The 24,627-nt window shown below is 39.3% G+C and overlaps 1 protein-coding gene across 1 annotated transcript in view; it reads left to right on the plus strand.

Annotated features, from left to right (window-relative positions):
• The first annotated feature begins 16,169 nt into the window (after positions 1-16,169).
• LOC140234240 (uncharacterized) overlaps positions 16,170-24,627 on the plus strand; it is a 44,212-nt gene continuing 35,754 nt past the window's right edge. The window contains exons 1-2 of the mRNA XM_072314302.1: positions 16,170-16,474; positions 21,677-21,787. Coding sequence (XP_072170403.1) covers positions 16,463-16,474; positions 21,677-21,787 — 123 coding nt within the window. The 5' untranslated portion in view covers positions 16,170-16,462. The remainder of the gene's footprint in view (positions 16,475-21,676; positions 21,788-24,627) is intronic.

Below are 24,627 nucleotides of genomic sequence, written 5' to 3' on the forward strand. Positions count from 1 at the left end.
TTCTGTGATCTACAGTGTCGAATTCTTTTATGAATGAGACATAATGATTGCAACATTCTGGAATAATGTGTACGACGTACCCGGCGGAGAGGTCGTCCTCAGTGGAGTGGTCGTTGCCTCTTTCGTCGTTCTTACAGCGTCCTCTGTAGTTCTTGGGTTGTCAGTTGTCGTTTCAGGAGCGCTTGGCGGCGTCGTTGTTGGTCGCCGTGTTGTCGTCTCCGCATCTGGCGTCTGCGCATCTGGCGTCTGCGTACTGGTGCGGGAAGCCGTGGTTGGGTCAGGGGGAGGTGTGGTCGTAGTTGGGTCGGGTGGTCTGACCGTGGTCGTCTGAGGAGGCGTGGTTCTTCTGGTTGTCGGTGGAGGGGGCGGCTGCGTGGTCGTGGCCCTGGGCGTCGTTTCAGGTCTCACGGTCGTGGTTGGTGGAAGGTCAACTGTGGTGCGTGATTTCAGCGCGATTTCAGTACAGGACAGTTACAACATTGCATGTCATCTTCTTCTACTTCTTCTTCTTCCTGGAAGCACTCTATAGGAGCTTTGTAAACTATTTTCTCGAACTGTGTGAATTGGCCTTGATTTAGATCAATCGTGGTTCGTAACTATTTAAATGAATTCACAATATAAAAAGCAAACAAAAGAAAGAAAATTGTAAATTTGAGGGCAAATGGATTTTGCCTTGAATTCCTCATCCTGATATTCAGTTTCTTGTTTCAAAATTCTCAGCCAATTTGTTTAGACTGAAAGCAAGGCTACGCAAAGAAAGGAGTTCATGAAGTGGAGTACATCTTGGTATGATATGAATATGTTGTTGGAATGATATGTTCAATGGAAATGATAAATAATTATGCATGTCATATATAAACTTAAATTTGAAGAGTTTTATCGCAAAACGAGCTAAACCTATCCTTGTTAAGTTGAGATATTTGTGAATAGAACAGCTAAAAAACAAAGAAAATAATAAGAAAATACATGATATTAGATCTAATCATAATTTCTAGAATATTCCTTGTTACGTTACAAGTAAGGTATTACTGGAAAGATCTAATTTTGCTCTATTTGACGAGGAACTTACTTTGAATTGTTTAAAAAATGGCGCTTAGCTCATTTTGCAATAAACTCTTCGTTTATATACATAATATATGATATAATGGAGAGAAAGAGTAAGAGAGAGGGAGAGAGAGAGAGAGAGAGAGAGAGGAGGGAAAGCGGGAGAGTGGTATTTTAAAGTCAATACCTTGATAGTTGAGGATAAATCCATTCCCGGCTGTTGACCCTGACCGGAAGTAAACAGTGAAGCCTGACACAGGAGCCTGAGTGACCCATGTCCTACCGGAAGTAAAAGTCTCGTTGACGGCATTAATCGAGATGACCACTTCGTCGCCGGCCTCGAGGTCGAACACGGGGAAGGAGAATACCATCGTCTGCGGAGAGGTCAATGACACCGTCCACTCCTCCTCAGAGTTGGTGTCGTACTGGTAGGGGTAGTTTGGTGACGTAATTGACCCCCTGTCGTCTGACGGGTTGGTTACGGAGAATCCTTCGGCTCCAAGAAGGGCTGTTCATTCATAATATGTAACAACATCAAATTAGATTTGAAATCCCGCAATATTCATGTAGAATTTAGACAATATCGGCTGTACTAACATTTTCTAAAAGGTTATCAAGTTGCCCAATTCATCATTCATCTCTACAGCTTATAATGAAAGAATCATAACTGCTCTTCAACATTCATTTCTGGCGGTGTCATTTTCCGTATCAAGGCGACTACCTCCGAGGATAGTCCCCCCCCCCCCCTTCCCGGCTAAATACTGGTTAGTGAAAAGGTTAAAGTAAAGATTAGGGTTAGGGTTAGGTTTTAGAATTGGGTTCAGGGCTAAGATTAGGTTCAGGATTATGATTATGGTTAGGGTGAGGAGAAGGGTCTGGGGTAATTGCCCAGGGGGTAATTGCCCTGGACCTGCCATTTTCATCTTGCAACTTTCATGAAAACCTGTTGCTGGAAGAGCTGGCGGACTTATGTAATTACTCGTAATACTCATTGCTAACTATACAATTCAAAACAGCATAATTATGTCTAATAAATACAATGTTTTCTGAGAAGTACCAGATTTAGCAGTGTGATTCTTACTCGAATACACGGCTCGGTTACTGCCCGTGCCACCGCATAGCTGGTTCGGGTCGGACGGACAGACTTCGGCGCAGAGCGAGTCGGCCACTCGGGAGCCGAAGGGCGCCCGAGTCCCGTAGCATCGGCCGTTGCTCCCACCGTCACCCAAGAAAGCGGCGAAGTTGAAATTAAAGGCTCTGCAGAATTTTAGCAACTCTCCCAACATACCACTACTCTCCGAGACGTATTGAACGTCTGCACTCGACGATGGATCGCCATCGTAACAACCTTCGTAGAACGGTACTGTGACAATGAATAGGTAGTATTGGATTTTATTAGTTATTCGATATCACAATGCATTTTTTTTTTTCGATATAAAGGCACTACGAGATTGATTATAGAGATATTAAAGCAAGTCGGCACGTCGATGACATTTGCGTTTACTGTTATTCATTTGGCTGCAGATATTCATATTATTGTTATGCATCAGATCACATTCCACAACATTCTTTTCAACATAGCAACTGGCAACCCCCCCCCCCAAAAAAAAAAAAATCCTATCTGATGTAGAAAGTACATTAACTTCTATCACTATTCTCTAATTATGAAGAGAAATGTGAAACAAGATATGTTAATTCATGACATCAAAATGCACTATGTAATTGAACGTCAAAATTCACACTAGTGGAAGATGCCACAGAAGAAGACGAAGTAGTAACTTAACAATAAATTTTGCTGAACGTTGTGATTAACATAATGATGAAAAAATAATGCAAAAACGGGTATTCTCGTAAATGTTCCATCTTTCCATCTCATCTAGTCATTCAAATTGGTCTGGTTTGCCAAACTCACGGGCGCAGTACACTGCAGCGTCCTTGGTGTGGCCACAAGCACTAATCCACGTGACCCCCGGACATGACGTCAGAGAGCTTTCGGTTCCCGCGCAGTCCACGCTGTTGAGATTCACGGGAATGCTCATGCTCAAAGTCGCGAAGTTGCTGGCGACGCTCGTACTGACCAGCTTGAGGGCGCCCCCCATAAAACCTTTTATCGATGGGAGAGAGGGAGAGAGAGAGAGAGAGAGAGAGAGAGGGGGGGGGGGGGAGAAAGGGGGAGAGTAAGCAGAAAGAGAGAAAAATCATGATGCGAATAACAAGAATCGCGTAAGGTGCTTGAAGAGATGCGCGTATAGATATTCGTATGTCCATTTCATGACAATTGTGCATAATCCATTACTCAAAAAATATGAATATGAATATACAGCATCAATAACGCACAAACATACAATTAACAATTAATCATAACTATTGCGATCATTATTCCAATTATCAAAAACACTAGGAAAATGTCACAGGAATGATTTATGTGTCCGTGACTGAAGATTATGACCCATTTTATTGAGTGTATTTTTCTCTGAAGGATGTACTAAGCTGTTCCCTTCTTCATGTTCTTGTAAATCCATAATTCCCTTCTTCAGAAATTGAATGACAAGCGTACAACAATCGATGTTCTAGCTCCCACTCAAAGAAGTGATCATCGACGAAAGAATGATATAAAAACTGGAGTGGAAGCTGTGGTTTCTAACCGAGGAGCAAAATCCGCGATGTGAAAGCCTAACAATGTCCAGTTATATCAATGAATGAAACCTGTCATGTATAATACCCGACTGGTACGTACTTGGATGAAAAGAGACCGGGATTACAAGAGCCACGAAGGATAGGGACAATTGCTCTCAAGGAAAGACTTGAGTTTTAAGGTTCTCATGAGAGATAATAGCATTAGGGATTATGCGCTCCGCAATGTATGTCAGAACCACAGATTCAAATCTCAACGTGACATTCCTGAGCCGATATGAGTCACCATTTAATCGATAAAAAAACATATATGTTTGTATGAGAAGAACAAATTATCCATTAAAGGTACTGTCATTACCATTGGGAGCAGTGAATTAGAAAAAAAAAAATGTTCGAGGTATCATATTTGAGGTATGTGTGTAGGTCAGTTGTGTCAAAAAACATCCTACGACGTAAACATTCCGCAATAAAGCCTTAAATATGAAGAGATTATCATTATTTTTCTCACTAAACCATAACTGTAGACCGTTTAGTTTAGAAACATATTTATTATAACCATTGTTCACATTTTATTTATTTAACAATATTGATTACACTGATTCAACGTCTAACTCACATTTTAGAACTATTTTGAAGCACTTAAGATGACTTTTTGTTTCATCTGCAAATGGTAAATTATGCCTTTAACAGTGATTAAAACCCTATTTCCAGTAGTATCAGATACACCGTTTGACACTAGGATGTAATCCTGCCTCGCACCCCATTAATGAAGTCCTGTTTAAGTGACTGGTCTGCATAGCCTCGTGTGACAAAACATACACTTGTAATATCATAACGCTGATGCTGATGATGTTCAAAACAAAATACCAATGGAGGAACATGTGCTATACTTTGACGACATTCATTGTATAGTGCACTATCCCTTGCTAACGGTTTATAATTTTTTTCATCGATAGCATATGTGAAGTGCTAGGGTTTTTGGTCTCAAAGACCACTGTATGTCGCATCCACCGTGGCACACGGGTAGTTTGCGCTGAAATATACAATATAATTTTACGTTCATTGAAGCAGTTCAATCAATGTTTTTGTTCAATTCATAGGAGGGATTAAAAAATAAATCGTACACTATTTCGAGCAAGTAGTGAAGTTGTGTAGTAGTATTTCTATCTGATCAAAAACCGCTATTTTCTTCCGGGCTGTCCTACTCAGAAGCCGGAATCCCTAATTTTAACTGAAGTCTCTCAGGGTATATTACTTTTTCCTTTGCTTGCTATGTCATACCTAGTTGGCGGCAAACTACGTTGGCATCTTCGATGTCGAACCCGTCAATGCACACGGTTCCCCACACGTTGTTGTACTCCACTTCGATGCGGCCGCTGTTTCCCCCACCTCCTCGCAACCTCACGTCGCCATCTGGAATAAGATAATACATGAGCAGTATTTTGTGAAAAATTCAAGAGGACGAAGGAATGTATACAAAGAAGTGACGATGAAAAGAAAGAAAAACAGAACAAAACATAGATCTTCAGTGGCAGGCACTGCTCGCCAGGGAACCCCACTGTCATAATCAAGCCAACACATGCAGGTACGTGTTCGTACCACAGGGTCAAGCATCATGTCTAGGGGCATAAACCCATAGCGAGATTCGAACCACAAAACTTTGGTTTATGAGTCAAGCTCCTCATCCAATATATCACACCATGGAGCCACACTGCATAGTCATGATAGTGCTCAGTTTTTTAGAACTACATTGTATGTGAATGTAGCTGTCCAAACTTCGGACAGAGCACCTACATGTTTGTTTTGCACAGACATCTATCACGTCTAAATTCGCTTCTTTTTTTTTTCTTTTTTGTCCGCACTATAAGCTACAAGAGTGATTCTTCTTCCTGCAATCAGTGATGCTAACAAGTAAAATGGTTAGCATAATTCAACTGGCATACAGGGCTAATCAAAACTATTTTTTGTATTTTTCTTTGAGTTTTGTTCCCCACCCCAACTAAATTACTGATAAACAGACATGGGACTGTCGCTTAAAAGGGATGGTAAAATTTTGTTTGAGATGGGGATTCAGATTTTAACTTTTTACAAGAAAATTAGAAACCACTTATGATATATTAAAAATCATAGAATTCTCATAGCTATTCAAAGTTTATTTGATGAAAAACGGGTTTGAAATGGCTTAAATATCAAAAAACAAAGAGAAGCAAAGATTATGATAAAATATGGGTCCTACCTTTTATCAGGACCTGATTATTCTTTAAAAAGTTAGATATCTCACGGATTTCAAAATCAATTTTTTTTTTCAAATAAATTCTGAATTCCTCTTAAAATAAACACATTTCATGAATAGGTTTCTCATTAGAAAGTTGGAAACCTGAAGCCCATCTCACCCAAAACTTTACCACCACTTCAATAGTATCTATCCTCAACTGATCATTTCATTTTAGGTAGGAAATATTGTTATCTGCCGATATGCATCAGGAGTGTCTTCCTATCATAGATAAACGTGAGAACTGCCATAGAGCAAAGACCACTGTAACTGATCATATAACAGAGTTGACCAAGAAATGCACCTTTATCATTGATTAAAGAGAACAAAGTATATAGTAAAGGAAAGAAAGAAAGAGATAAGTTTTAAATTTTAACCTCTTGTTCCCATTAGAGTGATAATCCCTATATACAATGTAGGTCCTCGTCTATAGGTTTTCCCCCTCTTCACGTCTCTCTTCCCCTCCCTTCAATCTCTCTCTCTCTCTCTCTCTCTCTCTCTCTCTCTCTGTCTCCCTTCTATCTATCTATCTATCTATCTATCTATCTATCTATCTATCTATTTATCTATCTATCTATCTATCTATCTATCTATCTATCTATCTATCTATATATCTATCTATCTATCTATTTACATCTATATTTCCGTCTGTTTCTTTCTCTCCTTAGCGTCAATCTGCTTTCTTAATCCCATTTTTTTCAGGTAGCCGGATATCTGTTTGGCACGCATTATCGCCTAAATCCCTTGCTCATCCCATCATGAATACAATGTAGATCAGTGTTAGCAATTATTATTATTGTGCGAGTAATTAAAACATGTGAACTGACACCGCTACCATTATTCAAAAATAAAATCTACATAACCATACATATTGGAATGTTAACATTGGCCATATCATATAAAGCAAAGTCACATTTATGATTAGGGTGAGAAAAATAAGTCAAATAATCAAACAATGAAACAATGTTTGTGGTTACGATTTAGTGATTTAGACCATCACCATTATCACTATCCTCTCTGTTATCGGTTTCAACTTTTCCATTATCAACAAGCAATCGATAATCATTATGACGTAAAATTCATGTTGTGTTCCAGACGCAAACCCATCTCATTTTATTTCATAGCTGTTTGATCGAAAAAAGGCCAAAAGACTCTTGCACTTTGGTGTTTTGAAAGTACTGCGCGATCCTACCAATCAGTAAGTACATACAAAATTGTATAGTCTGTTGAGATTCAATCCAAACCCTCTTCAGCACTTTAGCAGACATAACAATCTAAAGAGCTTTCCAGGACAGATATAACTTTGACATAAGAGGGTTAAGGAATTAGGCAACATTGACGAGAAAAAAAAAACACCACAACAACACCAACACCTTAGAATAAAAGAGAGACACAAAGAGGTAGAGATAGACAAAAGTTCGGTAACCTGGGATCGTGTACTTTGATTCCGTAAACATCCCAAGCATTTCAAAAGAACACTGCCCCGTGGAAAGAATGTCATGCAAAATAGATAAAAGAGAAAAACATCTCCACTGCAGCAGCGCAGTTTTTCTTGTACTTCCCCTAATCAGAAATCCTGTGTTTTTCTCACTTTGCTTTGTTCGATTTCGACAATATTCTAAAAGATAATTTCAAGAAAGTGTGAGGACCGTTGTACCTGGTTTGTTAAATTGGTAATGATATCATACGTGACAATATCATATTGTAGTACATAATACCGAGATATTTGTAATTGTGTCAAGAAGACGTATACATGTAAATTTAAAGACATGAAAACAAATACTATAGTAAAAGTGCTGAAAACCCTTCAATTTAAAGGGTACCAAAACAAAAATTATGTTAATTTGTATACATACAAACTAAATTATGTTCATGATTTCAAGCAAACAAACAAACAAACAAACAAACAAACACATGATTTTGTTTCAAATTAAATCGCTGAGTTGCTTTCTAAAGCAGCGACAATGTTTATCATTCTACATGCAGCGGGTGCCGTTTGGCGAATGTGTTTTCACAAAATATTTAATGTACATGTACGGTTCTTTTGATAAATGCAATTTCCATAGGGCAAATGCTTCACAAATGCACACATCCGTCCAAAGTCATAGATATTCGCATCTTACGCAGTGCCTATCATAATTATAGTTACACATAACCATTGGCGTTGTGTGATGATCGGGTCATGACTGTGATGTCACGGTTCATTGAAGTAAGGCCACAAGGAAGAAAAAATGGTTATCATGATTGCGATTTCTCAACAAATTCGCATTCCATAACTGCTCCCATGCATGTCATCCGGTGTGTGTGCATACTATACATATTGTACATGTGTGTGTACCTATTGAAGGCTTTTTGAGGAACACAGTACACGCCAGCGACAAAATGACAAAGAAAACAGAAATAACAAGCCAAGAGTGAAATATTCGGCCCTCCCACTACTGTGATGATACCTAACGCATCCTGCACGTATAGTGTAAAGAGTATTGTGAACCACAGATTGATGAAATGGGGTTGTAGAATTATTGGTCACGCAGGAGGGGTAGCCAGCAAACGCCTCCGTGTTAGTAACTGTGAGATGTTCTCCTTGCCTCATCTCTCCAGCCTCCTCCCCCTCCTCCTCCAATCCCTCCCCTCTCCTTCTCTTCTCCCTCTCTTTCTTTATCTGTCTGTCTGTATGTCTGTATGTATGTATGTATGTATGTCTGTCTGTATGTCTATCTCATCCGTTCTTTTCGTTATTCTCACACTTAAGAGAGTTCGGAAGCTATTTTCCAGGTACACCTGTAGACGTCTTTGGATATTTCACAACATCTTCATCCGAATTATGTATAGGGAATTGTTTTCGATGGTTTTTTCTTTTATTCTTAAATTTTTTATGCAATAGTTTGGTTGATTCTTTAAGTATCAATAACATGGACACCAACAAAACATGCTGAATACGAATGCATTGTCGTTCATTGCAAAACAGAGGAAAACAGTTCAAAGAATAAGGGATAATGATCATTATTATCAAATGTTGCTTCTGATGGTGATGATACGATATTGATATCCCTTTATCCTATATACAAACCACCTTTGATACCACACTAATAGCAGGAGATAGACAGAAAAAGAACAAGAAAAAAAAAATACACAACATAATAATGCAGCGGTTGAAGCAGGCTTACCAGTAGCAAAGGCAACAGTAGTAGAAGTAACGTTGAAGGAATTATTAGTGGAAATAGTAATACTAGAAATAGTGGTATAGAAGCAGTAGGAAAATTGGTAATGCTATAACAATTGTATCAATAGTAGTAATAGTAGTAGTAGTAGTAGTAGTAGTAGTAGTAGTAGTAGTAGTAGTAGTAGTAGCAGTAGCAGTAGAAATTGAAGTAGTAGTAATAGTAGTAGTTGTAGTAGTAGCAGTAGAAGCAGTAATATAGTAGTAAGTATAGTACATTTTAGTAGTAGTAGTAGTAGTATTAGTAGTAGTACATTAGTAGTAGAAGTACAATTGTAGTAATAGTGGCAGTAGTAGAAGTAGTAGTAGCACTAGTACTAGCTAGTATAAAGATTCTGATGCTACTTAACAGTAGCTCAATATAATCTATCAAATCTTATAGTATGGTAATATTGGTAGTAGTAGTATTAAGTCCTAACGAGTAGTAGTAGTAGTAGTAGTAGTAGTAGTAGTAGTAGTAGTAGTAGTAGTAGTAGTAGTAGTAGTAGTGTAGTAGTGCTTCTAGTTACGTTGCTGCTATCACTCTGAATGTAACGTCGAGGGGTAGTACAATACTAGTAGTTAAATTTTTAACAGTATAAGAAGATGAAATGTGAATGGTTGTGGTGGTGGTGGTGGTGGGGGCTGGGTAATGTTGGTGGCAGTATTTCATTCCAGAGGTAGCTGAAGTGCAGACACGTGTAGGAACAGTCGGATCGTAATAGAAATATCAGCTATCTTTCATGTTGGTACTAGCTTATCTATCATAAAAGTATATTGATGGTCTTACCTGCGGCGTATGTGAAAGCAAAACACCCAACCAGTGCACAAATGACAGATATCCACAACATCATGTCAGCCGATACGCAGGGTTTTTCTTTTCACGGCGACTTCTATTCTTATGGTATAGTCTATCTCTCCTTTCTGTGAGAATCCTCGAACGTGTTTACGTCGATGCTGCGATGAACATTGCAAATTACCGTCACTTTCTTTTCCTTCTGGTATACTTTGTAGATGAGACAGCAATGAGACACTCTTCTACCTGTACGCCATCGCAGTGTTCTTGATCCAGTCTCGGTGTTCAATTAGTTTTGGTTAATAACACCAGTCCGTTGTCAGCAGCGGATCGTTGACGAAACTTGAGCTTGAGCGCCGTCCCACCTGTTTTGAAAATAATTATGTATACCGTACTCGCTTCGGTCGTGGGTGTTGGTCCTCGCGCCGCGAACGCACCTCTCTGCAGCAGTTTACTCGTTCTGCCCTCTTTCTCATCCACTTCCCTCGTCTCTTAGCCACTCTCCTCGTCTTCTCCGCTCTCTCTATTTCTGTATGTTATTTTCTTGGACTACCACATTGGGCGGGACGACCCCCCTTTTGTGCTTGTCCACCGAACCACACCCGTGCTTTTAAAATGAGAACTTGTTTAGCATGACAATCGAACGACGAATTTTCCTCCACTCGAGTCATACAGTCATTGTCAGTGTTCAGTCAGGCAATTTGTGGACCAAGATCCTTGGGTATACGAACCGCACTGTGTCCCACTAGGGTTCATGATATAATTTCTCTTACACCTTTTCCTTCAAAAGAAACTAATCTGAATTCAATCTCCCCTCTGGGAAACGCCCATTTTTCCTCGATGAATTGTAATATTTCCTTTGGTATGAGGGGTTTCTGATGTTTGCAAAGATATAACTGATCAGTACTAATCACCGAATTATTGATTTGGAACTTTGCATGAGACCCAACACAGTTCATTCACCGGCGACATGGCTTTTGTGTATTTGTTTGTTTGATTGTGTGTTTGCGTGTGTATGTGTGTGTGTATGTGTATGTATGTATGATAGATAGATAGATAGATAGATAGATAGATAGATAGATAGATAGATAGATAGATAGATAGATAGATAGATAGATAAAGAGACAAGGATAGAAGGAGAGAGCGAGAAACAGACAGAAAGGTGAAGTACTTGAGCTTTCATTCATTTGAGCATTTATCATTCAGGAAAATGCAATATAGCAGAGGTTGTTTATTAGAGATTGTAGGATATTTTATTTGATTATCACACCCTTAATATTGATTGCTATCTTTCATACTAACAAACAAATAATTACTGCAAACATGAGGCATACTATTTGTTTCACAGCATTATACATTTCAAAAACAAACTTTGAAAACAAAGTGAAACAGCGGAGGTTAGAGCACGATCTTCACTGATCTTGTTTCTGCCGATACTCAACGTGCCTTAAGACAACAACAAAAATCAGTGGAAAAACATTAAAAAACAATCATCATTTTACTGCAAAATTAGTCCTACTGAACAGCTGATGCCATCTTCTTGCGCTAAATTTACTAAGCTGAGCAACATAATTATTATGAAGGGTTTAAATGCAAAAAACAAAACAAACAAAAACAAAACAAAACAACAACAAACAACCGGATATATCCATTTGTATCAATTTGAGATATTTGATATCAAAAATGCTGAGAAAAACAAAAACCAATAAAACAATGAAATATAAATTATGTGATGTTTATAAAATATGTTCAGGACTATTTTATTACGAAAAGAGTGTGAATATCATTGAATAGATTATATTTTTCTCTTTTTGATGATGATCTAACCATGCTAACTGTAAAATTTTGAGAAATTTGAAAATGGCGTTTGTCTGTTTTTACAACCAAACTTTTCATATTATGTCGCGCATATTGCTGTCACGTCATAACAAGCATGTTGTGCTTTTTTTTTTTAGGAAAATAGTTGCTTAGTCATCAGATAACTCTTTAACTTTCGTACATTATGGGTATGAGTGTTGACGAATTATGGATATATGAATGAGTAATACATTCTCAGAATATAAATTGATAACTTGCTGCTTAATGTCATCAGTAACATTCATCACGATTACCAAGACATGTATTTATTATCTAAATCATTTTCTTCATCGTTAACTCATACTATACACCATTATTATGAGAGTTTACTGTAATGGTACAATGAAATGGATAAAAAAAAATGCAAAAGTTTTATCGGAATCGGCACAAAAAAAAAGGAAAACTAAAATTCATGATTTACATGTTTTTATCTAATGGTGATAATGGTCACATATAGAAGAAATGACATCACCATAGCCTAACAGCTCTTACATTGGTCAATGAAACACACAAAAATATGACTTTCATGTTTTAGGTCAAAAAAAATTGCAGAACTTTTTTTTTTCAAATTTCTTACATGAATTGTTTCATAGGTTAATGAAAGGCATTTTGTGTGATTACACTATCCAGGGGCGGATCCAGGAATTTCGTAAAGGGGAGGGGGGGGGGGCGCAACTAATATTTCTAGTGCCACTTCCGGGGTTTTTTTTTTCTTTTGTTTTTAACTGGAAAAAAAAAAAGGCGTGCGCCGATTGCGCCCTCTGGGTCCGCCGCTGCTATCAACTTTTACAACTTGTACGTGCTGTTGAGACGAATAATATTGGTGAAACGCTCAAATTCCAGAGCTTTTCTATCTTAGGTCAGATTTTGATATTTCTACAATTCTGTTTGCCTGTATTATTATTCTTTTGGTCATTGCTAACTTGAAACGGTGTTGAATTACAAAGAAACTTTAAAAACGAACCCTTCAGGTAAAAATGAAATAGAGGCTAGTAATAAAAACTTAAACACACCAGGGTCCTGTTTCATAAAGCTGTTCGTAAAGTTATGAACGACTTAAGAACGACTGGTGATCAGTTCTGATGTGCTATACTTATCAGCATGATCAGAATTTCCACAACTGATCGCCAGTCGTTCTTAAGTCGTTCGCAACTTTACGAACGGCTTTATGAAACACCACCGGGTCATTGCGTCCTTATTGATGGATCCTATCCGTTCAGTGTCTGTGTCAGTCTGTTTTTACCTTTATATATATACTCTGAATTTGTAATGTTGTATTTTGTTGTTACATGTATATCCATGTTTTGGGATATCTACTCAATCATACTTCCAGGCGTATATGCAATACACAGGATAACGAGGTGAAGCTACGGAGCTACGGAGAAGCAAATAGGAGAATTTGCATGTCATTCGAGGTGACGATGTTCTCATGTTATAACAGTCAATTATTATCTCTGTGGATTTAGGATGGAATACAGAAGTATATAATGTAGAGTGGTAATGAACAACACTACTATATAGGTAGCTGAGGTATATTGTACAACAAACTGGACGAAAAGGAAATATTGGTTAGGTTGATTTCAGTTATTTTAATTTTTCAATTTCAATTTTATTTTCGTATTTCTCGATGAAGAATACATGATATAACAAAATATGATAATACAGAATGTCCAGCTTGGATACATACATAAAGAAATAGGAATACAAACATAATGCATAGCGGTCGATGTGTCATTTTGAATCAAAGTAAAGGATGCAAAGAGAAATACGATGGAACCTACTAAAAAGCAAAGCTTGTTGAGTGTAGGTCCCAACAAAAGCCTAGTGTGGGGTACAGGATGAGGAGCACGGGAAAAAATTAAAGACCAAAAGTAAGGATAAACAAAAGAGAATGACTATTGATATTCGGGGGTACAGAAGATTCTACATATATATTATATGTATGTGTGTGATAAAATGAGAACAAGTAACCACATGCTGCACACTATAGCAGTTGCTCTAATAGCAATTTTGACATGGGAGTGATATTGTGAATACGACATAATGTTAGGGTTTAAACATTCCGGCTTCCGTAGACACGGAATTGATATGAATTCAGAGATATAAATAATGCTGACTCACACGAGATGTAACCGACATGTGTAATGATGTATCGAATTGTTGCTTCTTTCTGTTTGACAGGGCTCTTTTCTCTGCTTCAGTATTCATCAAAATGAGCAGCAATTACAATTCACCATTGCCTGAATAAAGACTCTGATTGTTCCCACCCACGACAATGTTGTCAGCCTTTCTCTTTATTTTTTCTCTATTTCCATTTCTCTCTGTTCTCTCTCCCAATGTTATTGCATTTTCCACTAACATTTTCAACTGATGGCATATTCCGCTTTTTGAGCTGAATTCATGAATCATGGATCTATTCGCAATAAGCTTCCATACAAAGCCTAAGTCGGCGTGCCGAGTATTGTCTAGGAAAGGCGGAACTTCACCCAAATTATAATGTATGTCCCATTATAATCTTACCGTATGCAAGTGAAGGTGAAGCCTCGTTCTAGGGTTGATTCAAAGCTTGTTTCTAACGTGAAAACGTCATGTCCAACCAAGTATTAAACACATACAATTGGCACTGGGCTATCTTTGATCCATCAGACGGTCAAATTTCTGCATATAGGGTGGTTTTATTTCCCACCCTATTGTAACAGTTTCCGACGTTGGACCAAGAATTTGATGCCCGCCCTTTCATGCTTCAAACGATCAAGTTAGTGTGCTTAGCATTCGACAGTAGAAATATTGTGCTCGCTAGATGGCGCTGTTGATTTCGGTCCATCAGTGGTAACATGTCAAAGCAAGCTCGCCATCATTAAACTAATACTCCAAAGTGTCCATGTAGACTACTCTGTTCACTTATCCGTAAAACAATATATAGATGATGACTGGCGGGGGAGGGAACATACCGAATGTTCCACCCGAAGGGTTTGAAATGCTATTGAGGGAGGTTACAAGTCCCGAGACGAAGTCGAGGGACTTACAGCCTCCCGAAACAGCATTTCAAACCCTGATGGTAGAACATGTATGGTACATGTTCCCGACAACAAAAGTCATCATCATTCTGTTATATTACAAGGGTTAGTCAAATCACCAGCGTTTCACACCTCACATTGTATGGAAAAGGCAAATCCTATCGATTGCGTGAAAAATATGATCGTTCAATCGTTTTGGTATCGTTTGTCATTTGTTACGTGAAAATGTTTTCCCATGGGAGAACTTAACAAAATGTTCTGCCCATGGGCAAACATAGCCAAGGTGTCTCCATCACGTGACTGTGTTTAGCCAATCACTAAACGGTATTTGACTAACCCATTTGATATTAACAAATGTCGCTGTTTAATAAATAGGCCTGTGAACTACGCCGTCCAATTTCATCATCATTGCATTGTGTGAATTTCTCCCTTATAAAAAAGCAAAATACAGCTCCATGTTGACGATTAATTACGTAATAATCACTGTGTGATTATTCACCTTCTCTTCCTCTTGTTATTTCTACCCATAGCTTCTTTCTTTTCTTCTCGTTCCTTCCCTGCCATGTCTTCATCATCATTATTACTTTATTTACAGTCATTCTCTGTTAATTTCTTCACATTCACTCGATGTGGCATTTACATAGGCACACTGACTCACTGTGACCTTGCACCACACTAACATCAAACAGTCACAAGGTAAGAATTTGTGCATAAAATCATATTCTGAACGAGGAGATTTTCCACTGAAAACTTTCTCATCTCATTAGAATCGATGATGAGAAATCTGGTATCATGTAGGAATACTGCTTTTGTTTAAAGGGATCTATTCAAGTCCACCGAGTCCCCCTTTATTGAATGAAAAAAATAAATAAAGAAAGAAAGATTCAAAACTCCATGGGAACCATTGACAGTAGAGTCTATCGACCACTAAAATAATCTAAAATAATCTAATACTTGGCACATTCATTATAATTGTGACAATATGACTGCGGCAAAGTATCTAAGCTAGGACAGTTTTTATGATGTCTGTACCATTTTCACGCAAACTTCAACACACCATATAGGCCTAAATGAAAAACTTAAATTTTTCCTTTTTTTTAAGGAGGGGGGGGGGGGGGTCACGTTTAGTCGTAATGACTATGTAAAAGAAGCCAATCAATCAAATTCACATTTCAGTCTAGCCCCACCAACGGTAAGAGACACGACAGCCGCTATCCCGATCAATATTTATTTTCCCAGCGCCACAATGAGACGTTTGACCTCTGCGCTCGCATTTCATCACGCCGGTAGGTGCGGGCGAGGCGAAGCATAGGCGACGGCTGGATGTCATTCGGGCCAGAGCACGGAGAGCGCTGGAATACATACTTGAAATTCCGTCCTGAATTCCTCGACGCTTGCCAAAATAAGATGCTGCTCCTCCCTACCTCGTAACAAACTGTCAGGGCGGCCATGATGTAGACACCAGACATCACTGTGCGACTGGCCTAGGTAGAAGGGACTTGCCTTCAACAGCAAACCGATACCTTTGGATCTTACTTCTCACCAGCTTTGCGAATTGCACTGGGTGCCGCCGCGCTGCTGGATACGAGAGCCTCTTATCCGTCTCGCCGAAACTCTCCGCCCGAATCGCACCGGCAAGCATCATGTCATTGAAGGTACGTGCACGATTTTCGTTTACCCCTGGGACCTGAGCTTGTAATATCACCGTCATAATATACAATATAGATTAGTTTGTATGCATACAGTAAATAATCATGCAATGCTTACTGACAAGTTTTAAGATAAGACCAGATAAGACAAGACCGGCCTGCCCTGGGCTTTGCATCCCAGTGCTGCACTGAGCAGTACCATGATCGTCGGGCCCGGGGTCAACGGTGTGGTACAGTGCTAGTGGTATCTGCATTTATTTATTTATTTTTTTTTTTACGTAGCATGCACTCATGCTGTCAAGCTCTCGCTCAACTTGCCGTTCGTACGGAAACCCCTCTCGGCCTCGCCACTTATCTCTTTCGCGGCGACTTTCGACCATGCTTTCTGTCTGATGATGAGTCATGTCTCACTGACGGTGATGGCGAGCGAGGTTCGATATCGGGTTGTACATAATTAGCAGACGATAAATGCACAACGACTCAACGTGTTTTCCACTGGCGATTCTCACGGGTCGTCGGTCGTATTGAATTGACTGTGGCGGGAAAGGCAGCCGAAACTTTACCGCGTAGTCAGTGCAGTACCTCCTTTGCATTCAATCTGGTAGTACTGGGTCGGATGCAGTCGTCTGCTCGGTGTCAGATGTGTCAACGTTGAAGTGCATTCTCCCTTGAAATTCGCACGGTACCGATAATCAGGGTATCGTGATTTCTTTTGGTTTTGTTGTTACAAATGCTGGGATTGATCACCCAAGGTCACGTCTTGAAACCACCACTAGCCACCATCCATGCTGCATTCCGCTATCGGACAAACACCCCCACGACGCCACTGTCACCATGGCCACCACTAACGACAATGAAACAACGAGATTTGTCCCTATTTCATATCTAATCGATATCAGAGTGCGATGATATTGGTTTTATAAATTGCAATTGTAGCAAAGAGTATAAAGCAGAAAACTGATGGTTTCTCCTTAAATTGACGCCGTAAACATTTCTCGGAGATATGCGAAAAAAAATGTGTAGGGTGAGGCAAATGTTATGCGTGCTTAAGAATCGGGAGCCCCTTGGTACAACAGATAAACCTCTAAACTTGTTAAAAGAAAGAAGAAAAAGGCCATTTGGGGAATGATGATGACACGTTCCATTGGGTAAACATTACTCATACTGAAGAGGCTACATCGAATTAATCAAGGAGGTCAGTCAGGCGTGATGAAGGGCCTATTTGCATTTTGATGAGTTACAATATTCTGCAACCCTCCTAATCCTTCACCAAAAACAAAAGCTGCGCAAACACTACTAGACGTTGTAATGATAGTACAATATCTGCACCTCATATGATTTTCGGCCTTTTATTTGGGGGCTGGCTTGCGTTACAGACAGAAAAGATTAAATTCGTGCGTAGTGGTCATGTTTACCTAGACCGTAGCTAGACGTGGGATCGAGCTCTATCTCTTTTGTCGAATACTGAATAGTGCGTGGAATCGTCTTGCCGTGTGAATAAATATTGATAATGGAGTCAAAATAGTGCCACCATTTGCAATGTCCTCACTGAACATAATAGCAAGAATACGATGCGTGAGACTGTTGCGTGAAACATGTGTGCTGTGCATGTGATGATACCACAGGTCGTTTCAACTCCCTCCCATTCATGAGTTTGCAGAGCAAATTTTTGTCAATATGCGGTCGTTTTCAGCGTTTTTTCCCCGTATTTTTTCTTTCCGAGGGTAGTCTCGTACTCTTTTATGTCAGTAGCGAAGGAAGGTTACTTGTAGCTGAATGTTCACGCTCACGAAGGCTAGCAAAGTTTGTGTAGGTGTCGAAGTGTAACGACTCTACAACACTCTGTTTGATTACTTATCCGACGACACATCCGTGACGTCAGAAGGGTTGTACTAAAATGATGTCTGTGCGTGTCGGCACGCTTACATTGATCAGTCTCTTAAAGCAGATAGTAACTGCACTGAGGAATCGAATGCTGTTAGGCCCACACAAAGTACATTTTGAACCTTAATGCTGCAGCTATTACTGTCCCCCCTTTAAAGTGTCGTACCTTTTAAAAGTGAGATATTAAGAAAGCAAACACCGAAATAGGTAACTCATTCACTGTAATCATGTGTTAATTCCCGGGAACTAATCATGTGTTAATTCCCGGGAATTAATCATGTGCTAATTCCCGGGAACCAAACCTCGTGAGGTTTTCATTGTATGACATTTTGTTCCCGATGTTACTCGTACTCATCCTATCATTTCTGTTTATATGTTAGTAGGGGCTAGTAGGTGCGAATCATTTCTATTAGTCCTATCACTGTCATTGCTGTTCTTATAATCATGAAGTACTATCAATATACTATCTGTATTGTTATTATCATTAATTCCCATTTGACATTACCATTACTTTTTGACGGAGGGTTTATACAGCTGAGGGCTTATGACGATTTAACGACGATTACGTTGTTGAATTATGTGCTGGTATTTCATCGCAGTCTAGTGACAAACGGAACAGATATTTATATAGTCTTTATATGGTCTTAATATAGATCCTACGGCCCCGTCACAGACATGGGAGTCGCAATAGCTTACCTGAATGTATATACAGTACCGTCTAGGTTGTCGAAGAAATCTATACGCACACACAGAGAATGTAGCAAACTGAAAGTTAAGCACAGAAAGCTAGAAATTATTAATAAGATTAATAATAGGCGTCCGACTGGTAAGACTTGCCCCCCCCCCCACACACACACACACATGGGGGGGGGGGGTACCACAGACTAAGGTCAAAGTGATAAATTCCTTTCGTGCAGGTAATCAGAAATAAGTATTCTCTTGCATTAAGGAGACATACGTATTAGTAGAATGTCACTGGGAATACCTGAAGAAGTCTCCCTGTATATTACCAGAGGCATAAATGATACACAGCATGTTGGAATTTGACCCTTGTGCCACTTTTTTTCCTTCCGTCTCAATCCCAAGCCCATTATTATGTTTGTTCAATGAACGGGTGCTATGTTGATTCTTGTGGAACACACTGGAAGGGACCGTTCTTAATCCTTTCGCGTGGGCGTTTTTTTTTTTTTTAACGTCAAGTCTAGGATTCCAGAGTCATTAATGCATCGTTCGCTGCAGCATGAGGTTTTTCAAGTTCTCTCGAAAATGAGCGCATGAAATTTGATGAAAGGTGTGAAACGTAGCGGAGGTTTGACACACACTCGCAAACCCTCCTCGTTCTACACGTTCAGGGCGCATTGAAGCGTGCTGTTGTATGATATGGGTATTTTTTTTTTTGAGCACTTTTTAGCACTTCCCTAATTGTAAAGCTGAACGTCAATGAAAAAGCAATTTCAAGTGTGTGTTTTTCTTTGTTCTTTTTTTTTTTGTACTTCACTTCTGCATGTCTTTGTTATGATTCAGTCACATTTTGTCCATGTATTTCTTCAACTAGTATGTTTATTGATTCATGTAAACAAATGACGTATATCTAAATTTCATTTGGAAATGTAAAAGTTACAATGTACTTAATTTATTTATATGATATTGTCATATTATATGCTTTGGCCGGAAATGAAATAAAAATGAAATGAAAAATGAAATGTCAATTTTACTGCTACAAAAGTGGGTGCATGGTAATGCGAAGTCAGGTGGATTCCTTATTTCTTTCCCCTATCATGCCTAGCAACAAGATGCTGATCTCTTTTATTCAATGCTTGGGGTTTTTCTTTTTGTTTCCTCAAAGACATTAACGTCCGCAATTTTATTTTTTTTTTTAAATTCAAAGAAACATATCGTAGCTTTAATTCAGTTTTGCATTCTGTTATTCCTGTCATGGTGGTATAGAAGCGGCTTGACAGGCGGGCATTGGAGAAATGCCTTGATGCCCAATGACATTTGTGAATGTCATTTGCGATTTGTGAGAGAAGGATTACAATGGACACAATGGGCGAGAGAACAGTATGATCCATGGAATATACCACGCTATCGAGTTTTATGGAACTAATTATACCCGGCACGCCGAAGGCGTGTTGTCATTCTTTCGTTTCTTTGAGATGCATACTGCGTGATATTTTTTCCTTATTCCTTCCCTTTTGTTTTCTCTTTGTTCGTAATTCAGTATGCCTGTCCCACGTTTCCGTGATTTCTTTTGTCGCTTTCACATTACATATCAACCTGTCACGCTGTGTGTGTGTTTATTTTTTCCTCATTTGTTTTCTTTCTTCTCTTTGTGACGTTTGTTCCTCTTCACGTAGCGAGGGGTTTCCATTATTGAACACTTGTAGATTAGTCCTTTAACAATTGGAAGTGTCTGATATTTCAACATCTTTCTAGAATGAGAGTATAAGTTGCCCATATTTCTTTTTCAGCATACTGCTATCAAAAGTCAGTCGAAAGTTTAAAAGTTGCTTGGAAACATTATAAACGATCAAAATGCTGTCAATAGTGCCTAAATGAATAGGAACCTCCCCTTCTTTCCACCTCTGAGAGAGTTGGCGTTAATTCCCATCATACAGGACGCAGCTGGTACATATGAAAAACAAAAACAAAACAAAACAAAATTGATAATATGGCCTTCTTTATTCAGGTAGCCTATCAGTGTTGACATTGTTCTACCTGAGGGCCCTGCCATTATTATTACCCTAGCGTTGCCAGGTACCCATTTATACACCTCGGTCGAGAGGGACATGGTGGGTAAAAACATATTGTCCAAGGGTGTATGGACTCGACTGGACTCCAACTCGGGTCCTCCGATTTAAAGTCGGGAGTCTTATCCATTTTGTCACAGACCCCCCCCCCCTCCGCGATATTAATGGAAAAGGTTCAAGTGGTATTAACAATGATTATATTTATGTTATTGAATGAAATTAAGCTATTTTTTATGCCAAAAATATGAGGATATTCGTTAATTATTCCGTTTACAGTCCGGGTGTTTGCGTCTCAATTATGTTGTGAAGGACTCATAAGTTTGTTTTGTTGTTGTTGTTGTTGTTGTTGTTGTTGTTGTTGCTTGCACCTTTTGTAAATAGGGCACTCAGCACTCTACTTCCTTTGTGACACACACACACACACACACACACACACACACAAACACACACACTTGATCTGAAAGAATCTTCAGGAGTGAAGGAGCCAGATTTAGAAGAAGAAGAAGAAGAAGAAGAAGAAGGTGAAGGAGATATTTTTAATCATAAAACGCATGTTTTATTCTGATCTCCGCAGAAGGAGTCGATGACGGACCATCAGCTGCATCTGGCTGCTCTCCAGGGAGATCTCAACAAACTCAGACTCATCCTCGACTCGGGCAAGGTGCACGTCGACTGCAAGGACAAGGTAGGCCTGACAGCTAAGGTTGTCTCATCATGAGTACAGATATCACCTCACTCAAAGGAGATATCTCCCTCTTCATATCTCCCTCTCTCTTTCTATATGATTATGTTATATAATATACGATATGTATATATATATATATATATATATATATATATAGAGAGAGAGAGAGAGAGAGAGAGAGAGATAGAGAGATAAATGTATTATATATATATATATATATATATATATATATATATTTATATACAGGGCTTCACACTAAATTTTATTTTTGGTGGCCCAAAGGCAACCATCCGACCTTTTTTTGGTGGCCCGACGTGTGTTTTTGGTGGCCCCGGGCCACCGGGCCGCCGTTAATGTCGAGCCCTGATATATATATATATATATATATATATATATATATATATATATATATATATATATATATATATATATAATTCTCTCTCTTTCTCATAGTATATATCTCCCTTCCTTCGTCAATCTGTTTGTCTCGTCAGGAGTAGAGACACCATGCAGTCAGACGAGATATGTTTCTCTATTCTTCATATCTTCCTCTCTCTTTCTCTTCGTATACTTTTATCTCTCTCCCTTCGTCACCCTGTTTGTTTGTGTGTCCATCTGTCTGTTTAATTCTTTTTCTTACTTTTCTCGATGCATGCTTTACTTGACCTCGTATGGGAGGTCATCATGTCATCCAGTGGGTCACAACGCCTCCTCCGGGAGCAGAAGTTTAAAAAGCGCGACGCGCGAGCCTTAGTGATGCAGACCCGTAAACGGCTTGGTTGGGGTGCGCCAAGATTCATCCAAATAGACCTTCAAGTGGTGGCGAATCCACTTGATGAGGAAGGTGATTGGATATACACGTATTGTAACCTGTATACATCATGAGCGCTGTTTGTGAAGTACCGATGAGTATGTTGTGCTGTCAAACCAAGGGGTACCTTCCCAGTACCTCCGTGCTCACTCAGAGCCAGTGAGTCCTGCGGCGTCGTCAAACTAGATTCTGATGGGTATATAATCGTAAACCATGGAGCTACTAAAACAGGTAGCTCCAGACTGTGCCTCACAATTAAAGTATGTAGGTCACGGAACATAAACTTCGAGTCCGTGACGCGCTCACGACTACATGAAGATCTACAGCGTCGTGAAAGTAGTTCATAGTAGGCATGAAACTTATTCCTTTGCAATAAAAAGTAGATCACGCGCGGACCATTAAACTCTATGTCTGAACCACCAACGCACCCATGTCTCGATGTAGAAGACGATAAATCAACGATCACACCGTCGTTCAGTCCGTTACAGCTTGCAAAATGCCATTCCCTCTACTCAAGAATTCAATCAAATGTATAGAATTGTAACTCAAAGATGAGATTGGTTCTCCTTTAGACATTCATACAGCCACATATACTCGACACACACGCATACAAACACACACACGCACGCACACACACAGATACTTATTATATACTTATACACAATCATTTTTGCGATTTAGAGCAAAGCAACATTAGCATTAACAGGGTAACTATTCAGCCCATCTGTAGTCAACGGGTCGTGAAATAATATTCGTGTGAGCAGCATTGTTCCCGCTTTGTATTAAGCATTTTGTCAGGGGTGTACAGAGTCACATTTTGATGGCGCCTATATTAGCCTAGATGACTGTGTAAATGTCCTTTCTTATCACCACGGCGTTCTGTTTGATGTATTGGCGGCGAAAATGAGAGCAAGTGCTCACGGAATTTCCGGATAGCCGCCATGTCTTGGGAGCTAATTACGCAGATGTTGACGATGACACCGAATTTGCGATGAGTTACTTAAACTGGCATAACCTTCTCGTACAGCGGCCGTGGACTGGGCGAGGCATAACAGGCGCCGTTTATACTCCGTAGATTGGTGGTTATCAGCAGGACGTAGAAAGAGGGTCTTGTAGTTAGCCTCCGACCAAGGCGTTTCTCGGCAACACACTAAGCAGGGAAACGGAAACGAGCCCCCTTCACGCGTCAAGGAGAATGTGGCGGTCAGAAGACCAAGCTAGAAGGGATGAAACAAAAGCTTCTTTTCAAAGACTACCATCTCGGTATCCTGTAATTTGTGATGCCCACCCTTCTTGATGAACATCTGCTAACGCGTACAGATGGACCTCTTGATAATTCATTTGAAAAGGAAATTAAGTTATCAAATTAGGCGTTTATTCTCTTAGGGTTTTTTTTTTCTTTTAAAGCAGGAGACGCTACTGGATATTATTATCAGTTTCTTGATTAATACAATCTTGTAGATAAGAGAAGGGAAGATAAAATATATTTTTGTAAGACTGTCATTGCAAGCTATTGGGAACAGGGAAAAGGGAAGAGCATTGGTTTTTTTTTTTCCTAGGGCATTTCAAATGAATAGACACACACAAAAAAAGACCCAAGCAAAACAGAAGAATGTTTATGATGCTGAAATCGTAGGAAAGTATAATAAACATCTGGTTTGTCAAAAAATACGAATACCGTAGTACTATAAACAGGAGCCACACCCAAGCTTGTTGAGACACAGCCGCAAACATTATAATACTATGGTATTTCCCTCTACAGACATCAATACCGTGAATACTTTTCTACGTACTGTGATTTGTGGAAACGAGAAACATTCCTGCCATGAACATCCGTAGAGTTAGGTCGTGTATTGCTTTTTCACTGTCTGTCCGTTCGAGCGTAAATTTTTCTGGAAATCACTGTAGCCTTCGATTCATGCTAGGTCATTCGTAATGCGGAAGGGCATAATTTCATCTTGATGTAAACGTTATTCCTATAAGAATGTGACTTGACTTTGTTTTTTTTTTTCAGTCATCACTCTGAGAG

Source organism: Diadema setosum, chromosome 10, assembly GCF_964275005.1.
Source record: "Diadema setosum chromosome 10, eeDiaSeto1, whole genome shotgun sequence".
NCBI lineage: Eukaryota > Metazoa > Echinodermata > Echinoidea > Diadematoida > Diadematidae > Diadema > Diadema setosum.